The sequence below is a fragment of the Moesziomyces antarcticus genome (genome assembly GCF_000747765.1).
Source record: "Moesziomyces antarcticus DNA, scaffold: scaffold_v10016, strain JCM 10317, whole genome shotgun sequence".
NCBI lineage: Eukaryota > Fungi > Basidiomycota > Ustilaginomycetes > Ustilaginales > Ustilaginaceae > Moesziomyces > Moesziomyces antarcticus.
The window spans coordinates 312,959-336,207 of NW_014638994.1; the positions used below are offsets into that span (position 1 = coordinate 312,959).

A 23,249-nucleotide genomic window follows, 5' to 3' on the forward strand; every position below is an offset into this window, starting at 1 on the left:
GGTCAGGCTGCATCCCACTTGCTTTCTCTTGCCCGCCTACGCGCTTGCTTCGGTCCATCCGACTGTGCTGGCTCGTGCGCTCGGAAGCCTTCCGACTGGTGTGCTAGGCTAACCCCTTGACCTGCCAAGGCATCTCGTTCGCACATTCTGCTCGGCCAAGCTCGCTCGTCGCTCCTTAGAGCCATGCCGCCCTCGTCGAGACACGCCGCGCATCCTTCGCACCATCCGCGAGACATGCATCTCTCGGGTCCAGCAGGTGGTCCACCGCCTCACGGTGGGCCCGGGGGTCACGGTGGTCCTGGAATGCCTCCGTCGGGCGGCCCGGGAGGCCAACCTCTGCATCATCCGCACTCGTCTTACGCCCAGTCCATGCCGCCGCCGCCAGGTTTGCCTCCACACGCCATGAACGGCGTCAACGGCCCTCCCTCCGGCCACGGCGGCCCTCCTCCTCGCATGGTCATGGCTGACGGCCCGCCCGGTGGTGCTGGCGGCCCTCCGCAACCGCCGCCGCCCCATATCCCCAGGTCCTCGTCAGCGCAGAGCCGCATCATGGACGCTGGCGCTGGTGCTTCCGGCGCCGCTCCTCCCGCTCCCGGCGCCTCGTCGTCTCCCGCCGTGCAGAAACTCTCGCTCGCCAACGAGGCCGCTTGGGTCTCGGTCGGTGCCGCGGCCGAGACCATGGAGGACTACGACCGCGCGCTTTCGGCTTACGAGACCGCGCTCCGCCACAATCCATACTCGGTGCCCGCCCTCAGCGCCATCGCAGGCGTACACCGCACGCTCGACAACTTTGAAAAGGCCGTCGACTACTTTCAGCGCGTGCTCAACATTGTCCCCGAGAACGGCGACACCTGGGGCTCCATGGGCCACTGCTATCTCATGATGGACGACCTTCAGCGCGCCTACACCGCCTACCAGCAGGCTCTCTACCACCTGCCCAACCCCAAGGAGCCCAAGCTCTGGTACGGCATCGGCATCCTCTACGATCGCTACGGCAGCCTCGAACACGCAGAAGAGGCATTCGCAAGCGTCGTCCGCATGGACCCCAACTACGAAAAGGCAAACGAGATCTACTTCCGCCTCGGCATCATCTACAAGCAGCAGAACAAGTTCCCCGCCAGCCTCGAATGCTTCCGCTACATCCTCGACAATCCGCCTCGCCCGCTCACCGAGATCGACATCTGGTTCCAGATCGGTCACGTCTACGAGCAGCAGAAGGAGTTCAACGCCGCCAAGGACGCCTACGAGCGCGTCCTCGCCGAGAATCCCAACCACGCAAAGGTGCTCCAGCAGCTCGGCTGGCTCTACCATCTCTCCAACGCCGGCTTCAACAACCAGGAGCGCGCCATCCAGTTCCTCACCAAGTCGCTCGAGTCGGATCCCAACGACGCACAGAGCTGGTACCTCCTCGGCCGCGCCTACATGGCCGAGCAGAACTACAACAAGGCCTACGAGGCGTACCAGCAGGCCGTCTACCGCGATGGCAAGAATCCAACCTTTTGGTGCTCCATCGGCGTCCTCTACTACCAGATCAACCAGTACCGCGACGCCCTCGACGCCTACTCGCGTGCCATCCGCCTCAACCCCTACATCTCGGAGGTGTGGTTCGACCTCGGCAGCCTGTACGAGGCTTGCAACAACCAGATCAGCGACGCCATCCACGCCTACGAGCGCGCCGCCGACCTCGATCCCGACAACCCGCAGATCCAGCAGCGTCTCCAGCTCCTGCGCAACGCAGAAGCCAAGGGCGGTGAGCTTCCAGAGGCTCCCGTTCCTCAAGACGTCCATCCCACCGCCTACGCCAACAACGGCGGCATGGCTCCCGGTCCCCCTACTCAAATCAGTGGCGGCCCGGGCCCTTCGTATCCACCATCGCTCGGTGGACCTCAGCTGGCTGGAAATGCAGGCGGCCGTGGCGATGCTGGTGAGCGCGAACTGCCCGGTCCAGGACATCTGCCGCAGTCGCACTCGCCGCCACCGTTCCGCGGCCCCGACGACCGTGGTTCGCGCGGCGGTCCGCCGCCAGGTGCGCTGGCTCCCATGGCAGCTGGCGGCCCTGGTGGAGTCGAATCGCTCGGCCGCGGTGGCTACCCGCATTCGCGCGGCCCTTCGCCTGGCCCACCCCAGATGTACGCCAGGAGGATGGGCTCGCCACCTCGTCGCTCGCCACCGCCGCCGCCGCTCCGTTCGGACATGCACGGCGGTCACGGTCACGCCGACTTCCGCGGCCAGCCCGGCGTGGGACCCGGTGGTCCCGGTGGTCCCGGCGGTCCTCCTCCCCCACTGGACCACTATGGCCGACCCCTGGGTGGGCCGATGAGCGAACGCGAACGAGAGCTCGAGTGGGAACGCGAGCGCGAGCGTGAGAGGGAGCAGGCCGCTCGAGGCTACGCTGCCAGCGGCCGCATCACGCCCAAGAACGAGCCCGGCTACGCACGTTCGCAGCACGGCAGCAATGCGCCATCGCCCGCCTTTGGTCGTCCTCCGGTATACGGCCGCGATGAAGGCCGCGACCACTACAGCAACGGTCATCCGGGCGCCGCACCGGGTGGGCCGCGTAGTGGCTACGAACGCGGGCCTCCGTCCGGCATGCGCTACGACGACCGAGGCCCTCCTCCGCCCCACTACGACCAAGAGCGAGGTCACGGCCCACACGGCCACCCGAGCGACGGCCGTTACGATGCGTACGGCGACAACATGGACGGTCCCGTCGGCCCCAGAGGGCCGCCGCCTCCTGGCCTGCGAGGCCCCACGCCCGAGTGGGAGCGCGCTCGTGCTGCCGAGGCTGGCGCGCCGCCTGCGTACGACGGCGCTGACGGCAGGAATGCCGCTGGAGCTGCGGGTGCAGCCAAGCCGCGTCGAGCTGCCAAGGGCAAGGACGAGATGGACTCGGCCGGAGCACCGCCCTCGCCTGCACCATCGGCAGCAGGTAAGAAGGGCAAGCTTACGGGTTCGCGCGCCAGCTCTCCGTGGTCCGCCAAAGGCGGTGCAGCGGGCAAGAACAGCAAGGCGGGCAGCGTTGCAGGCGTCAAGAAGGGCGCGTCGACGCCACTGCGCTCGCGCGACGATCAGGCTGGCTCCCGGCCTGGCTCGCCCGCCGAGGGTGCACGCGCGCAACGCGAAGCATCGCCTGCCAGCTCCGACGGCAGCAACGAGCCCTTGGCGGCACGCGGACCTGCGTCTCGCGTCGTGGACGAGGACTACGACGAGGGCGCTGCGGACGCGCTCATGGGTCTCGCTGGTGCTGCGTCGGTATCTGCCTCGGCTCCTGCGCCCGCCGCCGCCAGCGCTGCGAACCGCGCCAATAGCCCCGAGAAGCGACCCGAGAGCTCGTTGGGCAAGCGGCCGTACGCCGACGACGACAAGGGCAGCGCCAGTGCGCCGGATGATGCGTCGTACAAGCGTGCCAAGAGCGGCAGCGGCAGCGGCGCTGCACTCGGCGAGGGCAGCAGTGGCGCAGCGGCGTCGAATGGATCCGCCAAGCCAGAGGAAGCGACGGCGCGAGACGAGCGCCAAGGTGCCAACGCCGACGCTCGCAAGGAGGCCGCCAGCGAGGCGGTCACTCCGCCACCCAAGGCAGCCACGCCACCGCAAGCCGGCAGTGGCTCGGAAGCGCAGGCGATGGACGAGGACGTGCCGGAGCCCGCCAAGGCTGCGGAGACCGCGCTTGCCAAGGATGCGGCAACCAAGCCAGCGGCAGAGAGTGCATCCGTCGACACGCCGGTCGACGCTGGTGCGGGTGGAGAGTCGGACAAGGCTGCCGAGAAGAGCACGAGCAACAGCAGCAGCAGCAGCGTTAGCGTCGGTGACACCAAGAAGCCGGCCGAAGCAGCGGCTGCGGTGGCGGTTGCGGCGGCGGCTGACGACGACGACGATCGCGAGGACGAGGAGGGCCAGATCCACGAGGAGCCTGCTGAAGCCAAGCGCGCCGAGTAGAGTGTGTGCCCGACCACCATCAAAATAATAGTGTATTTGTTCTGAGAGATGGCGAGGTGCGATGGTGTGACGAGATGTATTGTTACTGGCCATCGTTGAGTGATTGCAGTCTATGATGAGAGATGGTTCTTTTTTTGGAAATGGTGCGAAAAAGCGATAAAAAGCGGGCTCAAAAAAAATGGACGTGTTGAGGTTGGGATGAAAACAGCAGGATGCTTCAAGTTGGGAGGCGTTTGCTCGATATCGGCGTTGTTCTGAACGACAAGGCTGTGAGTTTTCGTCTTCAACAGCAGCAAGGAGCGGGAAAGAGGGGGCTGTGAGCAGGCGACAATTCCATCACAGTGCATGACAATGGCCAACGTATGAGAAGGCAATGTTGCGACTGGTTGTGGGCCACCGATATATGCTCAGCACCTGCGACGACGGAGCGAGACACGGACCCAAACGAGCAACACGCCTCTTGACCGCTCACGCAACTGCAACCACAAACCAATGCAGGACCAGTACGATCTCCTGCTTCAAAAAAAAAAACAGCCACCCCGCCCACGTCATGAATACTGCCCTCGCCAAACCGTTCAGCAGACCAAGCGCAAGAAGCGTCAGCCACCAAGAATCCACCTTACCAATCGCTCTACCTTCCATCCCACCCATCTCCACTGCTACAACCACACACCATCCCCATCACGCCTACCTCCATCACATCCACAACCATCACATCCTAGCCTCGTCCCACCAACACCCAACCTCCAACACGTACACATATGCCCACCATCACCCACCACCAACTGCCTCACAAAAAACCCCAATCATCCCCACCCCGCAATACCCACCCAAGCACAACCCCCGTCCAGACCAAACCCCGCACTTTCCACCACACAGCAGACGAACAGCCAGCAAGACTACGAAAACGCCATGCGATTGCACAGCCGGCCAAAAAAGATGGATGAGAGAGCGAGCGAAGCAACCAAACATGTGAGAGCGAGCGAACCAGTGTGAGTATGTGTATGAGAACAAATGTGCATGGTGAGGGAGCGAGACGACGAAGCTAAAAGCGGTGCGCGGACCGGCCACACGCCGCGCGCGCGCGCGGCTCACACGAAAAAGTGCGTGTAGATGCGGCTCGAGGGCGCGACGGCCATCTCCTCCATCTTGTACGTGTTGAGCTCCTCCTTGATGCGCTGCGCCAGCAGCGGCGTGAGACGGTTGCACGTCGCCTGCTCGCCGCGCCGGTCGTACACCGTGGCGGGCCACGTCGAGTGGAAGATGAGGTCGTCGGCAAACGACAGCTTCTTCTTGGGCTGCGTCGGCGCCGTCACCGAGCGCTGCGGCATAAAGTCGGCGCTAGCCGCACCGTCCATCATGAGCGACAGCGTAGGCATCGACGAGTTCGAGTGGTGGCCCAGCACGCCGCCGCCGCCCGCATGCTGCATCGCGCCCGGCGATGCCGACCGCGGCGGCACATCGCCCGACCGCGAGCCCGGCCGCGACGACACGGGCGAGTCCGTCTTGGCGCCAATGCCGTCCAGACGCTCGACGCCCGCCGTGCTGCCCGAGAGGTGCGTCATGGGGCTCGCGCCGTGCGTCGCCGACGAGGCCGCCGCCGACTGCGGCGCGTCGTACGAGTTGGCGCGGACGCGGCCGGCAAACGGCTTGTCAAAGCCGCCGCTCAGCGAGAGGTCGGGCGTGCTGGCCGTCTTCTTGAGGATGCCCTTGGGGTTCTTGAACTGCGCCGCACTCGCGCGCGAACGCTCGATGCCCTCGGCCCAGTGACGCAGGCTGTCGGTCTCAAACTCGTCGCCCGAGTCGTCGCCACCCAGGCCGCCAGCGGCCGGCATGTGCGGTGGCTCCAGCAGCTCGCTGTCGAACGAGGCATCGAATCCGCCCTCCTCGCCGTAGGCGATCGAGATCTGGGGCGGCGCCTCCGAGACGATCGGTTCGGCGCCAGCCTGGCCATTGATCCCGTCGGCGTGGTGTGCGTCCGGCTCGGCGTACGTGGTTTCGAGGCCGGTGGGAGCGTCCGAGGTGATGGAGCTGATGCTGCCGCCACCGCTGCTGCCAAACTTCTTGCGCCAGCCACGCTTGGACTTGAGGCGCTCCTTCTCCTTTTCGATCATCTTTTGGCGGTTTTCGCCCGCCTCGCGCGCCCTCGCTTCGGACTCCTGGCGCTCGCGCGCGGCTCGCGCCTCGGCCTCGGCCTGGGCCTGCATCTGGAGCTGATGCTGGCGCACATAGGACGCGGCAGGCGTCATGCCAGCGTCGGTGACGCGAGCGCTCTCGAGCTCGACGGTGGCGTGTGTGATGGAGGCCGAGGCGGGGATACCCTTTTTGCTCTTGGGTGCCTTTTTGGACTTGGTGTTGAGCGCCGAGTCGTCCGAGGCGACGGGCACGGTGCCAAAGGCGTCGCCGTGGAGGCCGTCGCGACCTTCCTTGTCCTTGTTGAACATGTTGGTGAGGCCCATGAGCGAGTGTCGGCGAGCGAGCTTGCCGAGGTTGCCCACCTTGCGCAGCATGACGGAAGCGCTCGAGACGGTGGAGGAGATGGAGATGTTGTCGGTGGACGAGTTGAACTTGCGGTTGAAGATGCTGCGCTTGCCGTCGTTGTTGTTGGAGAGCGGCGGCCTTGTGCCCCTGCGCGAGGTGATGGAGGCGGCGGAGGAGCCGGGCAGAGCGGCGCCGTTGTCGGGCGTGCGCGGGGGCGAGGTGGAGCGCGTTGATCCGGTGGAGGCATTGGTGTCGCCGGACGAGTTGGGCAGTCCGCCGAGCTCTCGGCCAGGGATGCCGTTGGGACGACGCATAGCGTTGGGTTGGGAAGCGCCGTAGGGGCTGTTGTCGTGAATGTCGTTCATGTTGGAAAAGGAGAGTGCCTTTCGGAGCTTGCTCGAGAGTCCAGTCTTTTTGGAGGCCTTGGGGGCATAGCCGGGCATGGGTGTGGAGCGGCCGCCGTCGACGCGGTCGTCGTCGCTGCCGCCGTACACGGCCTCTTCGTCATCGTCTTTGGCTGCCTGTCGCGAGAGGGGCGAGGGCTTTTTGGACGAGGCCGAGCTTGGCTGCGCAGCACGCTGCGACGTGTTGATGGAGTGGAGCGAGGCCGACGAGTCGGTTCGCTGGTGAACAGGTGCGGCGGCACCGGCGGTTGCGGTGGCGGTGCGCGAGGATGCTTCGGAGGCCAGCGAGGATTGGCTGTTGCTCCGTGGCGGAGCGCCGCGGAGGTGTGCAAGCCCGACTTGGGAGGAAGGTGCGCCGGGCACGTTCTTGTTGGCTAGCGAAGGTCCGAGGCTGGGGGAGGAGGCCGAGGAAGGGATGGCGGCAAATCCGCGTTTGCGCTCGGCGGCGAGCATGGGCGAAGTCTCGCGCGACGACGATTGCGAGGCGGCGCTGGAGGTGCGCACTCTCGGAGCCGCTGCGCCCGAGGCGACGGCGGAGGGAGGTTGGGCGGGAGCGGATGGGAAGTTGTGCACGTTGGTCGCGCCAATGTCCGAGTTGCCACGCTGAGTCCTGCGGTAGGGATGGAAGCCGCCAGCGGAGGAGACGGAGGAGGAGGCCGAGTGACCCGATGGCGGCGCGACCTGGCCGAACTGGCCTGCGGGCATGGGCTGACCGGAGAAGCTCCTCATCTGGTTGAGCTGGGGGACGCCTGCGCCATACGAGGCGCCGGGGAAGGGAGGCGGCATCTGGTTGGCCTGCTGCTGCTCACGGCGGAAGGTGTCGTTGTAGGTGATGTGCTGGGGCCGCTGAGGGGTGGAGGAGGTGCGACGCCGGCTGTCGGGCCCGGGGCCAATATCGCTTGCGGCGGCGTGCTGCATGTGTTGTTGTTGTTGTTGTTGTTGTTGCTGCTGCTGCTGCTGCGAGTAGAATTGTTGCGCCTGCAACATCTGCTGGTACTGCATCCAGGCAAATTGATTTTGCTGGGACTGCTGGTGGTGGTGCTGTTGGGCGGTCATGTGGGGATAGTAGCCTGGCGTTGACTGGCCGAAGGGCTGAGTTTGGAACTGACTGCCGAACATGGGTAGCGAGATGGAGAGAGGAGAGTGCGCGGACTAGGATCCGGAAGCGGGCCCGCTGGGTTTCGAGAGCAGGCAGGCACGTGGAGTGTTTTTGTGGCGCGAGGGCGCCAGGACGAAAGCAGGCAGGCGACAAGGTGAGGCCAAAGGCAGATCAGACGAATCTTCTAGCAAGCTCGCCCAGGGCTGTTGGTCCTGTTGGTCCTGTTGGTCCTAGAGGATGGCCTCGAGCGGTCGGGGAGGCTCTGAGGTGTGGTGGGTGGTACGAGGCAGATTCAGTGTAGGAATATGCAGGTGAATGCCAAGGTGGAGTGCGATGCTGGTACGCCGTGCCAACTTGCTGGAGGATGCGACGAGTTGAAGAGGGGGACGGCGATCAGACGCAAGGGCGAGGTGACATGCAGGGGAACGGAAGGTGCAAGACGAAATGCAGGCGACAGAGAAGAGGCTTGATGAGCGAGTGGGAGCGGGGAGGCGATGCTGGGGGATCCGAAGAAGCAAGAAGCAGGAGAGGGATGCGATGCTAAGCGTACGACGCGAGACCAAGGTCGGATTTGTTGGAGATCAAGGACCGATGATGGCGCCGGCAACCGCAAGTGAGGTCAGGTGGGCGAGCGGGCGTGGGTGTATGGGATGGAAGGATGAAAGCAGCAGCCAAGCGAGCTGCGCTGATGGATGGGAAGGCGAAGAGAGGGAGGAGAGGTTGAAACGCGAAACGGAGCGATCAGAGGAAGCCGACGATGGAGATGGTGGAAGAGCGAGGGAGGAGGAGGAGGGCTAGACACAAGGTAGGAAGCATGGACGAGCTTCGAGCGGGAACACGAGGTCGAGGGGGAGGGGCGTACGAGTGAAATTGAACTGAGTGATTTGTGTGAGTGACTGAATGAGAGGGTGACAGTGTGTGATTCGGACTCGCATCGGCAGCCCAGGCGCGGGAGCCAGAGAGAGACGTGAATCACAAATGGCAGAGTGGCACACGCCCTGCCCTTCCTCTCTAAGCTCACAGCGGCGGGTTTCGCGCAAATTCACGGCAAGCCCGACGGAGCTGCGAGGCGAGCCTCTGTCTGCGAGCCTGTCGCTTCGATTGGCTTGGACTCTGACAGGCGTCGGAGCACGGCCGAACGCAGCCAGGGCGGGTCAGGGGAACGGTGCCCCTGCCAGGCGGCAAAGCGGTGCGTCGTTTTTGCAGTGCACCGCACCGCACCGCACCGCACGGCACTCGTCAGCCGGCGCCCTCTCACTCACAGCACCGCACAGCACGGCACAGCACAGCAAGCAAATGCACGCCCTCCAGCCACTCTTGTAGCCCTCTACCCACTCTCTCGACTCACGGCGACTTGGTCTCAACTGTCTGCACTCTTTGTGTTGCCCTGCTGCCAAAAGAGGCCAGCCGGCAGCAAGACACGAGGGCTAGGCGGAAAAGGGGGCCGGGTCATGCAGTGCCCGCCTCGCTCCTGCTTTTGTAGTACCCTCTTTCCATGCGCAACACCGACAGCCCAGCGGCAACTGCCTCTCTCTCTCTCTCTCTCTATGCTTTCCCCCACCCAACGTACGCCCGCCAAGCAGGCCAATCGGTGGGGGCTTGGAGTGGATTCGAGGATTCGAAATTAACCTGGTCGCTTGCTCTCGCCTCGCCTGCCCAACATGCAGTGTGAGCGTGGGCTTTCGGGACGCGCGTTTGCCAAAAAAAAAAAAAAAGAGAAAATCAGAAAAAGTGAAAGTGTTGGTCTTGAAAGGCAAAAGCAAAGGCGAGCTGAGGCTGTTCTTTTTCTGGGAATCGGTTGGGGGTGTGGGTGCCCGCTTGGGATTGGCCAACGCGCGGCGCGGCTGACAGGCCACAAAGGGTTTCGTGCGCTCGGCAGCCGAGCTAAGCGAGCAAGCGCGGCCCCAAGCCAAGCCCTTCGCAGCCCTTCGCCGTCGCTCGCAGCCTTAGCTCACCCTGCACACCCGCCAGCACCCGCCAGCAAGCGCCAGCAAGCACCAGCAAGCACCACTTGACCGCACAATCAACTCGCGGTACACCGAGTCCGCATCGCCTGCACACACGCGCCTGCACGCCTGCACGCCAGCACGCCAGCACGCACGCCCACAGTGCCTCGCCGCACACATGCACGGTCCCCACCCCCACCAACCCATCTTGGTCTCCGCACACGCATTCGCAAGCCCACTCTCAAATTACCGACATCCAACAACGGTGGCAAGTGGCAGTCGCTGATCGTCAATCTTTGAGTTGTGGTGCAAGGGAGATGGGTTCGGGCAAACGGACCAGCCTTGCTCAGGCTCTGCTGCTTAGGCTCTGCTGCTGCTGCGGGATTTCCGATCGACGTGCCAAGCCCGCCGCCTCGTCCGAGCGGGCCGATCGCATCGATCGCACTCGTGTCCATCATCAAGCCCATCGCCAGACCCTGTCCGTCCACTCCGCAATCGCCGCCCTGGCGCCGTCGTCGTGCCTGGCTTTGTCCTGAAATAGTAGCCCTTGGCAAGTCGCTCCAAGCCAGCCAATGGCAATAGACTAGCTTCCCGATGCACAGTCTCGGACCCAAAATGCCGAAGCAGCGTGCGTCAAATTCTGAGCCCGGCGTTGCGCTGCCGATCCCGATCGACTTCCATCCACGTCGGCGTCTGTCGGCAGCCTATGATATTGCCGGTTCGGGCGTATCTGGCTGCCAGCTCTAATAGGCCTGTCCAACGACCCTTTTTCTTTGCGCCCGATTTCGTCATCGCTCCCCCCGGAGCCTTCCACGCGCTGCACCTCTCCCTCGCTCTCACATCTTTGGGGCCGCTCCACCTTTCAGAAAATTCAAAAAATAGAAAAATCAAAATCCGTGACCCCTTCCAGTCAGTCAAGTCAGCCTTGACCTCGTCGTCATCCAGCGATGCACGCCCCGCCCCCTTTTTTCTCCCTTTTCCCTTTCAGATCAGGCGGCTCGTGGCCGAACAGCACACAGCCCTGGGCACTCGACCAGTCAGGCAGCCCACTCACGAGCCAAGTGCATCTGCGGATGGTCCGCTCACGCTCGCATACCGACCTCGCTCGCTCGCTCGACCTCTCTCTCTCTCCACTCTTTTTGGCCCGGATCGCCTTTTCCAGCTGCGGCTCGAAATCGCTGCTTTTCCGCTGCTGCCTCTGCTGCCACTTTGGACCCATGTCATTTTACCGCCCCTATGGGCTCCACTTTTTCGTTGATTTTTGGTCGCGGCGGGCGGCTGAGCTGCGTTCGAGTGCGGCTGGACGGGCGCGGGTGTGTGGATGGGAATGGGTGTGCAATTGCGTCGGTGCTGCCGTCTGCAGCTATCTGACCGCACTTGCCCCGTGCCATCGCTCTGCTCTGACGAGAGTTGAATGCCCACGGCCTGCATCGCCTCCATCCTCCACCACTACCATCCAGTTGGCCCCTCCTCGGCGATATCGCTCTCCTGCATTTCCGTCCATCCAGCTCCGCTTCTGCCCTTTCAGCTCTTCTTCCGCGTGCTGCTACGATTTGGAAAGACTCCTCCTCCATCGGCCGCTAAACCCCACCTTCCACTTTATTGGGTTTTGCAATACGCCAACTTACTTTGGACTTTCATCGCCCGGATCTTGAACCATCCCACGTTCTTCTTGCACGACGCAAGCTCGCATCTCGCTCATATCGTCGAAGAAGCAAACTCGCCTCTGAACCAAGACGGAACCGCCGATCGCCTCACCCATAAGCTTGTCTCGAGGAAACCGTCATCTGCTGTGGGACTCTCCGTCTGCATTCCAGCTCGCTACGCTTCTGCCACCGTTCCTTTACATCGACGATCTGTAATTCTTCCGACAGCGCGGCGATCACGTTCACTCGGCGCATCCATCCACACGCTCCCCGTCGCATATACATCCTTCGTCTTCCATCATGGGTCTGCTCGATCACGTCGGCAGCGCCGTCTCGGGTGCCAAGTCGCACATCAAGCCTAGCAAGGAAGACCGCCCACCCGAGGGCGCCTCCGCCGACGACACCGAGGAGCTCGACGAGGAGTCCGGCAACATCCTCATGTCGCTCATCGGCCAGCTCCGCATAGGCATGGACCTCTCCAAAGTGACGCTCCCCACGTTTGTGCTCGAGCCCCGCTCCATGCTCGAGCGCATCACCGACTTCATGTCGCATCCCGACCTCATCTTTGGCGCCGGAAAGCTCGACTCGCCCGAAGAGCGCTTCCTCCAGGTGACGCGCTACTACCTCTCCGGCTGGCACATCAAGCCCAAGGGCGTCAAGAAGCCGTACAACCCCATCCTCGGCGAGTTCTTCCGCTGCACCTACAACTACACCGACGGCACCAAGGGCTACTACATTGCCGAGCAGGTCTCGCACCATCCGCCCATCAGCGCCTACTACTACGTGTCGCCCGAGAACAACCTGCTCTTCTACGGCGAGCTCAAGCCCAAGTCCAAGTTCCTCGGCAACTCGGCCGCCACCATCATGGGCGGCGAGAATCGCGTGGTGCTGCTCGACCGCCAGGAGGACGGCGAGTACGCCATCTCGATGCCCAACATGTATGCGCGCGGCATCCTCTTTGGCCGCATGGTGCTCGAGCTCGGCGACACGAGCAAGATCCGCAACGACGCCAACGACCTCAGCTGCGACGTCGAGTTCAAGACCAAGGGCTACTTCACCGGCACCTACAACGCCATCGGCGGCAAGGTCACCAAGGGCCACAAGGCGGTCGGCGAGATCACGGGCAAGTGGAGCGACTCGATGGACTACAAGGACTCGAGCTCGGGCAAGGTGGAGGAGCTGTTTGATGCGCACAAGGCGACCATCGTGCAGAAGGAGGTGATCCCCGAGGACCAGCAGGAGGCCAACGAGTCGCGCAGGTTGTGGAGCAAGGTCACCGAGGGCATCAAGGAGAAGAACCTCGACAAGGCCACCGAGAGCAAGAGCGCCATCGAGGAGAAGCAGCGTGCGCTCGCCAAGGAGCGCGAGGAGTCGGGCGCCACCTGGTCGCCGCGCTTCTTTGTGCAGAAGGGCGAAAAGTACTACCCCAAGATGGACGCACTTCCCTCGGACGACTACCGCCCTCCCGTCGTGGTCGACTACTTTGCCAAGTCGGCGTAGACTGGATCTCCTCTTTCTGTTCTAGATTGTCTTTCGGGTCTAGCTCTGCTTTCCGCTGGGCCTTGTTAGGCATCGTCGAAGGTCCATACACGGCCCACTTTTTTCACTTTCGTTTCTCGTGCTAGTCTTGTCACTGTGCTTCGTTGCGTAATCCGAACCCAAATGCATTTTTGGCTTCCGCTGGACATGTCGGTGGGTGGCCGTGGTCAGCTGGTGCGACGGTGAAGGGGGATGTATGAGGGGCGGATTTCTGGGCCGAGAAAAGCCCCCCGGGGGAAGACTGTGGTGGGCCACGCGTAAATGAGGGAGACGCGTCTTGGGCGACGCGGTGCGTAGAATTTCAACCCGGGCTGCGCGGTTGGATTGCATGCAGTCCGCTCTCCTTTCACTATCACAGTTGAGCCTCTGAAAGATCACCTTGACCCCACCATTCGACCCCTCAACCCCTGAGCATTAGCTCACGCATCACTTTCCTCTCTGCTTCTGACGATATCACACGGCAACGATGGCGGGGATTCCGATTACGGCTGGTGGCTCGGGGACGCACTACGAGCGCACGTTCAAGAAGCACTTTGGAGATCGACCTACGGCGTTTGCACTATCGGATCACCCGCGAGCCTCGACTTCGGCACAACCGCTTCAAGGCGACACACTTGCTGCATCTACGAGTACGAGCGGGGCAAAGGCACGAGTGGATGACGAGACGCATAGCAAGTTGCAGAATCTGGGCTACCGTATTCGGGCGCGGGTGAATCAGGGCTACAATCGCACCACCACCTCGCTCGATCCGTTTGGCTCGTCCGAACGACAGATCCTGTCGAATGTAACCAATACAAGACGCGCATGGAGCAGGGTTCAAAGCGCTCCTGCCTCGAAAGACTTTGACACGCTCAGACTCCACTCGGATACGGACACACTTAGTGTCACACAAGGAGCTAAACGAAGTCGAGACGATTCAGACGAGGAACCAGAACATACCGAAGGCAGTTTGGATCGTAGGATTGCTGGCATGCCAGCTCTGTCTTTCGCTTCAACCGCCTCCAGTTCGTCCCTCGCAGATCCACCACAAACATCATGGACTAGATCGCACAGCTCAACACAGCCGTTTGCGATCCAGGACACAGACATGCCCGACTCCAAACTCGAATACGACTTCTCGACCCACTTCAACAGCACCGACTTTTAACCTCCCAATCCCATATACCCCCCTTGTCTTTTCGCACTCTGTTTCCCCTCTTGCATTCAAACTCTCGTCTTGCCACACACACTCTCTGCGTGTCTGTCGGGATGCGTGCATTTGTGTTTGGATTGGAGCGCGGGGCTACCCGACGAAGCGAAAGCTATCCGCCTGGACAAAGTACTTTGCGCTCAGCGTGGTCTGTGCATCCTTGCCCGTCGTCATCGAAACCGCCACGCCTCCTTCGCCCGTCTGGACGACCTGCGCGATGTTCGTCGCATCGACGAGCACAAAGTTGTGTGAAAACGCACGCGGATGTGACGCCACGGGAGCGTCCGGATCAAAGTTGCCGCGGTTGCGATTCGCACCGTGCGTCGAAGCCGTCGCCGACTTGGGTGCGCTCGTCGCCAGCGCAGATGCAGACTCGGGCGTGTGGTGCGACACCGTCCCCGATACCGTGAGCATCACCGACGGAGCCGTAAAGTTGCCTGTGCAAAGTATCGTGCGTCAGAGAATGTTTGCTTCATATACTACTCGATACCACAGTGGTCCTTGTGCAAAGGTATCGAACCCTTATGAAAAGCGTCCGCGCGCATGCAAGCTGCAACCAAGAGTGCAATTTTTGCGGGGGACTGTGCTTGCTCTTGCCTCTGGAACGAGCTCAAAACGAGCACGCGCAGTGTCTCGGTGCATACCGACCAAAGTGGGGTTCGGACAGGCAGACCCACTTGCGGCGCCTGTCCAGCTCTGGCGGTATCATCCCTGAGAAAGAGGCACCTGTGGCTGGTCGAGAAAGAAAAGGGGTCGGAGAAGACTTACCTCCATCCACGGCGCCTCCGAGCGCATGGCAGTCGAACGTATGCACTTCGTGCTTGCTGCCCGGCATGCTGTTGAGCATGGCCTGCAGCTCCTGCTGCCCGCTGACGGGTGTGCCGTTCCAGACGATCGATGAGTTGGGCAGGTAGAGCGTGGGTACGAGGTTGGTGCGCTGCGGCGAATCCGACGCTGCGTAGTAGGCCGATACGAACGTCTCGGCTGCCTTGGCGGCAAAGTCGGCGAGACGTCGGCTGTCGGCGCGCCGATCCGCGGCAGGTCCGGTGGGTATGGATGCCATTGTGAAGTGTGAGGAGTGTGTGACCCGGACCGCTAGCGAGTCGGACGATCCGCTTGTCAGTGGAAGGGTGGAAGGCTCGAGCAAGTGAGCTGAGAGGAAGAGGCCCAAATTTGTGCAAGGAGGGCAAGGCTGGGGTTCCGACTTCCGAAGACGCAGCCTTGTGGAGCGGAGCGGTTGCGAAGCGGCAGGCCACACTGTGGCGCCGTGTGTGCGCTGCTGCTGGTGGGCGAAAAGACAGCAGCAGCCCACGGAAGTCGAAATGGAGAGAAATCTTCCTTTCGAGGCGGGCGGGCGAGCACGCAATGCCGTGTGTGCCCTGCACTCGCCGAGAAGGGCAATTTCACTCAGCCAGGGTGCCACTTGCAGTGCTAGCTCGCTCTCGCTCTTTCGCCTGGGCAAAAGTGACTCGTCCGCTAGGCACCCGCACCCACCGCTCACACGCGGCACTGCCGACACACACTCAACACTCACACTCTCGCACAGCACCATCACACTTCTTCTCCATTCACACTTCCCTCCTCGCCACTGCGACACCTCACTTCACTCCGACCGCATCCAAAGCAGCAGCCTCCTTGCTGTGACGAGCAGCTACCTATCGTCATCCCTCCCTGTGCCTCACGGCGTGCACGTCGCATTCCACCAGCACCACCATCTCCCATCGGCAATTCCCCGATCACTCGCCGCCTCGCCGGGTCTGATCCTCAGCATGTCGGCCCATCGTGACGCTTACAGCGTCGCCTCCTCCCAGGCCTCCACCGTCACCCCCTTCAATGCCGACGTCGCCTCATCCGTCGCCTCGCTCGACTCGTCCATCCCCACCTCCCCCGAGCCCTCGGACCTCGGCGACGATGACATCAAGCTCCCCTTCGTCTCGCACAAGGATCGCCGCGGTCCCAACGGCTACCGCTTCGCCACCCAGTGCGCGACCGTAGACGACCCCAACCACAAGGACCAGTACGGCTCCTCCTCCACGCCCATCTACATGTCCGCCACCTTCAAGGGCCTCCCCGGCGCAGAGTTCGACTACTCGCGCTCCGGCAACCCTACGCGCTCCATGCTCCAGCACCACCTCTGCCAGCTCCAGAACTGCAAGTACAGCTACGCTGTCTCCAGCGGCATGGCCTGCCTCGACGTCATCACCCGTATCGTCAAGGCTGGTGAGCGCATCATCGCCGGCGACGATCTCTACGGCGGCACCAACCGTCTGCTCGGATACCTCGCCTCGCACCAGAACATCCACACCGACCACGTAGACACCACCGACGCCTCCAAGGTCGAGGAGATGCTCCAGAAGCGCGCTGCCGACGCCGCCGCCGGCCGCTGTGGCAAGGTCAGCATGGTCCTCCTCGAGACCCCCACCAACCCGTGCCTCAAGATCTGCGACCTCCAGCGCTGCGCTGCCGCCGCGAAGAAGTGGGCGCCCGACGCTGTCGTCGTCGTAGACAACACCATGATGTCGCCTTACCTCATGAGGCCCCTCGAGCTCGGCGTCGACGTCGTCTACGATTCGGGCACCAAGTACCTCTCGGGCCACCACGACCTCATGGCCGGAGTCATTGCCTGCGACCGCGACGACCTCGGCAAGCAGATCGCCTTCACCATCAACTCGATCGGAAACGCACTCACGCCCATGGACTCGTTCCTGCTCCTCCGCGGTATCAAGACGCTCGCCGTGCGCATGGACCGCCAGCAGGCCTCCGCCATCACCGTCGCCCACTACCTCGACTCGCTCGGCTTCAAGGTCAACTATCCCGGCCTCGCGTCGCACCCGTCCAAGGCGGTGCACGACAAGCAGGCTGCTGGCCCCGGCTCGGTGCTCAGCTTTACCACGGGCGACAAGGCGCTCTCGGAACGCATCGTGGGCGCCACGCGACTCTGGGGCATCTCGGTCTCGTTTGGCTGCGTCAACAGTCTCATCTCCATGCCGTGCCTCATGTCGCACGCTTCCATCGACCCCAAGGTGCGCGCCGCGCGCGGCATGCCCGAAGACCTCATCCGCCTCTGCGTCGGTATCGAGGATGAGCGCGATCTGCTCGAGGACCTCGAGAACGCGCTGCTCCAGGCGGGCGCCATCCGTCGCAAGCCGTCCAACCGCGCCGCTGCCCAGCTCGGCTCGGCCACCACCGACAGCTCGCGCGCAGCCTCGCCAGATCTCATCGCGTACGAGCGCACGCCTTTGCATACCGACGCCGCTGCGCAGCACGACAAGGTGGGCAGCCTGGTCGACGACATGAACCGCGCCAAGCTCGAGACGCGCGGCGGTGAGGGGGAACCTCGCCTCGCCCGGGACCATCCGCCGCCGCCTACCTCGCTCGTCGTGAGCGCGCCGGGCAAGGTGATCCTGTTCGGTGAGCACGCCGTGGTGCATGGCGTCACCGCCATCGCAGGCTCGGTGGCGCTGCGATGCTACGCCAGCGTCTCGCCGCGCGAGGACAGTAAGATCTCGCTGGATCTGCCGGACCTCGGCGTGGTGCACACGTGGAGCCTCGATGAGCTGCCGTGGGCGGCAGTGCCCGAGTCGATCCAGGCAGGCGGTGCGGTGCCCGACGCGCTCGACGCCGGTCTGGTCAGCGCCATCGAAAAGGTGGTGGGCGACACGGTCAACGAGAGCGAGAGGAGCCACGCTGCTTCGATTGCGTTCCTGGTGCTGTACCTGTGCATCGTGGCTCGTCGCGCCGATGCTCGTGCGCAGGCGTTCGTTCTGCGCTCCGCGCTGCCCATCGGCGCGGGTCTCGGCTCGAGCGCCGCCCTGAGCTCGTGCCTGGCTGCTGCGCTCAACATGCTTTACGGCCGCATCCCCGCTCCCGCTCCGGGCGCCAGCGAGGTGGCCGCGGACCACTCGGCGTACGTCAACCAGTGGGCGTTCCTGTCCGAAAAGGTGATCCACGGCACGCCCTCGGGCGTCGACAACTCGGTTGCCGTGCACGGCGGCGCGATTGCCTTTACGCGCGCCCATCCGAGCAACACGCTGCGCGCCAACAAGATGGAGAAGCTCAAGGGCTTTTCGTCGTTCCGCTTCCTGCTCGTCGACAGCTGCGTTGGCCGCGAGGGCAAGAAGCTCATCGCGCACGTTGCGGCGCAGAAGGAGGCGGAGCCCCAGCGCGTCGAGGCGGCGCTGGCGCGCATCCAGACGATCGCCGACTCGGCGCAGCAGCTGCTGAGCGGCACTTCGGGCGCGAGCCGCGCGGACCAAGTCGCGCAGCTGCGCAAGCTCATCACGCTCAACCACGCCGAGCTGGTGGCGCTCGAGGTGTCGCATCCGGCGCTCGAGCTGATCAAGAACAAGACCGAAGCGTTTGGTGCCGGTGAGCTTGCCACCAAGCTCACGGGCGCCGGGGGCGGCGGTTGCGCCGTGACGCTGCTGCCGGATGCGTTTGAGCAAGACAAGGTTCGCGAGCTTGTAGGCGAGCTTAGCGATGCTGGGTTCAAGTGCTACGAGACGCGCGTTGGCGGCGACGGCTTCGGCGTGCGTCTGCCAACCAGTGCCGAGGACGCCGCCGAGGCCAGGATCCGCTTCCAGCAGGTTAACCTCAGCGCCGAGCTGGCCGACTGGGCCGAGGCGCAGCACGGCTGGGTGTTTGCCTGATCCACTAGAGTAGACAATTGTGTATAGCAATCCATTCATGCGGTTCCCGAGTGTCGTTGAGCTGTGCTGTGCTGTGCTGTGCGTGGAGGTGGGGGGTTTGGAGAGAACAAAGGTCGGGGGGGAAGGATTTTCCCACGGATGCGGGTTAAGCTCGGTGCAGATTTGGTGGGGCCAGATGAAGGTTTCGGCACGATGCATGGTGATTTCGCATTTGTTCCGACGGCTGTTGTCCGATCCCTTTGTCTGGCCGGCTTGGCACGGACACTGCTGCGGACTGCTGGTTGAGAGGTATAAAAGGTTTGGGGGTGTAGACCCTCGAACCTTGTTCTCCAACTCTGGTTGATCCAAGCTTTTGTGTTGCTGGCTGGATTCAGCATCCATTAAGGTAAGCTACCGTTCGAAGTCGGCGAGTACCTTTGTTCCGCTGCGACGCCGGAGGTTGTGACAACCCCGTTTCGACGCTGACAGCGTTCGTCGTTCGCCACAGTCCTTTTCGAGTGAGCTTTCCGCACATCCCGCAATCTCTCTTCTTTGCTATATAAGGACCCTTCTCTCATCCTCGTTCCCCCGTTCTTAGATCATCTTTCTTTTAGACTCTTCAAGATGACTTTTACTTCACTCAAGCGCGCTGTGGTGCTGGGCGCCGTTGCAGCTGGCCTGCTCGTGCTCTCGTCGGGCGTCACGGTGCAGGTCGCCGCGCTGCCCACGTACAAGATGCACCGCGCCCATGTGGTGCATGCGCGCAACCTCGCCAGGTCCCAGCATGACCAGCTCGAGGATCAGGTCCATGCCCTCGAAGCGGCTCTCCAGCACTATGTCCAGTACGGTGACCAGCAGAGCCTCGAGATTTACCTCCACGGGCTGGATGGTAACAAGAACCAAGGCGAGCAGTGGAAGCCTCAGCAGCAGAACGAAAAGCCCCAGCAGCAGAACGAAAAGCCCAAGGAGCAGCCTCAACAGCCCAAGGAGCAGCCCAAGGATCAGTCGCAGTGGCCCAAGCCCCAGCAGCAGGCCCAGCAGCAACAGCAACAGCAGCAGGCGGTCCAGCAGCCTCAGCAGCCCGCCCAGCCCCAAGACCAGCAGCAAGACGACTGCGACGAGGGTGCTCCCGCCCCCGAACAGCCCTCGGTGACGCACCACGAAGAGCACCACTCCTCGGACGACTCGTCGGACCACTCCCAGACGCACTCGGAGCACTCGGAGCACTCGGAGCACCACTCTGAGCACCACTCGTCGAGCGACGACGCTAGCACTGGCGCCATTGACGGTTACACTCCTCCCTCCTTCTCCACCTCTTCCTCGCCCTCGGTCAAGTCTCTGTACACTTCGGCACCCTTTACGGGCCACGCGACGTTCTACGACACGGGCATGGGCGCATGCGGGATTGTCAACGCCGACAATGACCCCATCGTCGCCGTGTCGCGCGATGTGTTCGAGCAGTACAACCCGGCATCTGGCAATCCGAACCACAACTCGCTGTGCGGTCGACGCATCGAAATCACCTGGAACGGCAAAACCACGCACGCCTTCGCTATGGACGAATGCCCCGGTTGCGAACCGACCAGTCTCGACCTCAGCCCGGCGCTCTTCGCAAAGCTAGACGACAAGGATAAGGGCGTCCTACCCAACATCCAGTGGCGATTCATCTAATCACACAGCCGACTCAGAGTCAACGCGGTTGATCGTAATGATGATTGCATTTGTCCAAGTGCGGGGCTTACCGACGAAAGGCAGGAGAGTTGAGGACGCGGATGAGAGAATCTTTGTCGCGGAGACGTTTGGCAGCAAGGTCGGCTTCGGTGGGGAGGCGAGAGTGGGTGCGGTACATGCGGTCGAGCAGGTTGAGCAACTTGCGCGGATCAACCGCCGCATACGCCCATGCGCCACCGGGCTGTTTTCCGCTCTGAAGCATGGTCACGTACTCGCCTACTTTATCGTTGCGCACCACCGCGAGTGTCTGTACGATGGGGTGGAAACACGATTCGTCCGTCTGCACTTCGGCCGCATTGCGGACCAGAAAGTCGACGTCGGTTTGAAGCACTTCCAACCCAGCTGCATTTACCGCCGCCGCCGAATCGGGTCCCAGCAACTGCTTGTCCAGCAAACTACTCGCAAGATGCGCATACGCTGCCGCATACACTTTGGCCTTGACCGTACCGGGCAGCAGAACGAGTACCGACTCCATCATTGTCCGCAGCCACTCCACCGTATCCTCCAACCACGCCGAAACCACCCTCGGCCCCGCCTTTGCAGGTGCAAAGTCGTACTCTGCAATCCCCAGAAACTGGTCCAACTTGGCCGCAAAAGCGGCGTTGATCTTGGACTCGGCAATGCGCAGCGTGGCGACAAAGTGACTGCTCGCATCGAGCTGCAACTTTCCGCCCCTTCCATGCGGCGCCCGCAGCGCAGCAAGAAGATTCTCGAGCTCCAGACAGGCCAGGTTAAAGTGCTCGGCGTTGACGACGATCTGTGCGATCTGCGACAGGTTGATCGCGGCGGTATTGTCGAGCGAGCGCCGAATGCCCGTCGAGACCTGCTGGATGAGCAGCTCGTCCAGGCTCTTTTTGAGGATCTCGTCGATCTCGCGGTGGTTCTGGCTAAAGCTAAAGCCGTCGGAAAAGACGTAGTACTGATCCACGAGATTGCGCATATCCATGCAGCACAGCGGATACGTCTGCGAAAAGGGTAGCGAGAGCGGGAAGGTGGATGCGCGCAGCAGGGTTTCGTCGCCCGGTTTGAGCCAGCAGACGGAGAGCACCTTGTTGAGCTCGTCGGTGTTGTGGACTACCATGGGCTGGTGCTGCGTCTCGCGCATGGCCTGCTGAAAATCGCGGCTGAAGCGGTCGCGCAGCAGCTGGGCATAGCGCTCGAACAGTGTGAGCAGCAGCGCGTTGAGCTTGGCAACGGGGAACGAGTAGCCCTCGAGCGTCTGGATGAACGTCTGGATGGCCGCCTTGGCGGCGACGTACACCTTGGTCTCGCTGCAGTCGCGCAGGGCGAGCGAGACGATGTCGACAACGCGGCTGCACATGCTGTCCCACAGATCATCCACCTCGGCCTCGGCGCGGAAGCCGGCGGGTGTGGTCTGAATAACGTGGTGCTCGACGAGGAAGAAGCCGACCATCTCCTCGAGCAGCGGCGGCACCGCCGGATTGGACGCATCGAACGAAAGCCCCTGGTTGAGCAGCAGATTCGCCTGCGCCCGTCGATCCTCCTGGTACGACGTCTGGAGCTCCTCGCGCAGGTCGAGCGCATCGTAGATGTGGATGCACTGGTAGAGCGGACGGAAATCGATCGAGACCGTGTCGTTGTCGACAAAGTTGTGCTCGGTGCGTTCGTTGGCGACGAGCTCGATGGCCGAGTTGAGCTTGGCCAGCCGCAGCAGCGGATCGCGCTGCGCCTTTACGCGCCATCGCTTCTGGCGCGTCTCGATGGCCTCGAGCGCGAGCTTGCCGACGGTGCGCGACTTTTCGCGCGCCTCAAAGAGCCATTCCTTCATCTCGCGCGTGACGGCGGCCTTGACCTGGTTGCGCATCTGCGGGATCGAGTCCATCATATGCTTGGCAAACTCGTGATGCAGCACCGCGCGCAGATGCACCGACTCGAGCTCCTGCAGACTGCGCAGCGCCGCAAAGTATTTCTTCTCCCCAATCAGACCGTCGACGCGATTCGCCAGGTCGAGCACGCGCAGGCACGTATGCAGCGATCCAATGGCCTCGTTGACGTTGGCCGCGGTGCGTTGCGTCTCGAGCAGCTGCCGTTTCTTGTTGCCCAGAGACGTGCCTCCGGCTTGGACGTCTTCGTTGAGCTCGCCGATGCGGTGCTTGAGCGTCACGGTGCCCGAGCGCACCTTGAGCAGTTTATCTACGGCTGCGACGAATTCGGAATGGTTGGCGTCGCAGACGGCTTCGATCTCCGAGTCCTTCTCGCGCACAAAGTTCTTGAGGTGGCGCAGGAAGGCATCCTGCTGGCGCGCCTCGTCGAGCGACTTGATGATGGGGCCGAGCTGCTCCAGGTTTTCTTGATCCGCATCGAGGTCGGAGAAGAGCGTGAGCTGCTGCAGCTGCGCTTCGAGCGAGACGAGCGGACGGCGTTGACGCGCGACCATGGCGGGCGATCGTAAGGCGGGTCAGCGGCAGCAGGCAAGGTTCAGCGTGCAGACGGGGGAATGACGTTGTTCATTACCGCATGTCTGAGTGTTGTTTTCCAAGCGCGAGCGAGTCGGATGCGCTCTATGGCCGATCCTCGGGATGGGCAGAGAGAAGTTCAAGGCCGTCGATGCTGAGTCGAGTGGAGCCGGGTGATGTGCGGGAAGCACAGTTGGAAGTGGTGGAAGTCAAGTGGTCCTTGCGCAGTCACA

At 62.8% G+C, this 23,249-nt stretch overlaps 8 protein-coding genes across 8 annotated transcripts; 5 read left to right on the plus strand and 3 right to left on the minus strand.

Moving 5' to 3' along the window:
- Positions 1–183: 183 nt before the first annotated feature.
- PAN0_016c5331 (TPR-like protein) lies at positions 184–3,936 on the plus strand (the record flags this gene model as incomplete). The annotated part of the gene is made up of 1 exon (XM_014799272.1): positions 184–3,936. One exon carries the CDS (start codon positions 184–186, stop codon positions 3,934–3,936), a length of 3,753 nt encoding a protein of 1,250 aa, XP_014654758.1.
- A 1,091-nt stretch (positions 3,937–5,027) lies between these two features.
- On the minus strand, positions 5,028–7,940 carry PAN0_016d5332 (uncharacterized protein; the record flags this gene model as incomplete). The annotated part of the gene is made up of 1 exon (XM_014799273.1): positions 5,028–7,940. The coding sequence occupies one exon, from the start codon at positions 7,938–7,940 to the stop codon at positions 5,028–5,030; it is 2,913 nt and encodes a 970-aa protein (XP_014654759.1).
- A 3,340-nt stretch (positions 7,941–11,280) lies between these two features.
- Positions 11,281–13,012, plus strand: PAN0_016c5333 (oxysterol-binding protein; the record flags this gene model as incomplete). The annotated part of the gene is made up of 2 exons (XM_014799274.1): positions 11,281–11,658; positions 11,741–13,012. The coding sequence occupies 2 exons, from the start codon at positions 11,281–11,283 to the stop codon at positions 13,010–13,012; spliced, it is 1,650 nt and encodes a 549-aa protein (XP_014654760.1).
- Positions 13,013–13,517: 505 nt separating this feature from the next.
- Positions 13,518–14,198, plus strand: PAN0_016c5334 (uncharacterized protein; the record flags this gene model as incomplete). The annotated part of the gene is made up of 1 exon (XM_014799275.1): positions 13,518–14,198. The coding sequence occupies one exon, from the start codon at positions 13,518–13,520 to the stop codon at positions 14,196–14,198; it is 681 nt and encodes a 226-aa protein (XP_014654761.1).
- Positions 14,199–14,333: 135 nt separating this feature from the next.
- On the minus strand, positions 14,334–15,303 carry PAN0_016d5335 (NTF2-like protein; the record flags this gene model as incomplete). Its single annotated transcript, XM_014799276.1, has 2 exons — positions 14,334–14,677; positions 15,009–15,303. The coding sequence occupies 2 exons, from the start codon at positions 15,301–15,303 to the stop codon at positions 14,334–14,336; spliced, it is 639 nt and encodes a 212-aa protein (XP_014654762.1).
- Positions 15,304–15,562: 259 nt separating this feature from the next.
- PAN0_016c5336 (cystathionine beta-l) lies at positions 15,563–18,889 on the plus strand (the record flags this gene model as incomplete). The annotated part of the gene is made up of 1 exon (XM_014799277.1): positions 15,563–18,889. The coding sequence occupies one exon, from the start codon at positions 15,563–15,565 to the stop codon at positions 18,887–18,889; it is 3,327 nt and encodes a 1,108-aa protein (XP_014654763.1).
- A 603-nt stretch (positions 18,890–19,492) lies between these two features.
- Positions 19,493–20,539, plus strand: PAN0_016c5337 (riboflavin aldehyde-forming enzyme; the record flags this gene model as incomplete). The annotated part of the gene is made up of 1 exon (XM_014799278.1): positions 19,493–20,539. The coding sequence occupies one exon, from the start codon at positions 19,493–19,495 to the stop codon at positions 20,537–20,539; it is 1,047 nt and encodes a 348-aa protein (XP_014654764.1).
- A 67-nt stretch (positions 20,540–20,606) lies between these two features.
- On the minus strand, positions 20,607–22,997 carry PAN0_016d5338 (Rsec15; the record flags this gene model as incomplete). Its single annotated transcript, XM_014799279.1, has 1 exon — positions 20,607–22,997. One exon carries the CDS (start codon positions 22,995–22,997, stop codon positions 20,607–20,609), a length of 2,391 nt encoding a protein of 796 aa, XP_014654765.1.
- Positions 22,998–23,249: the final 252 nt, after the last annotated feature.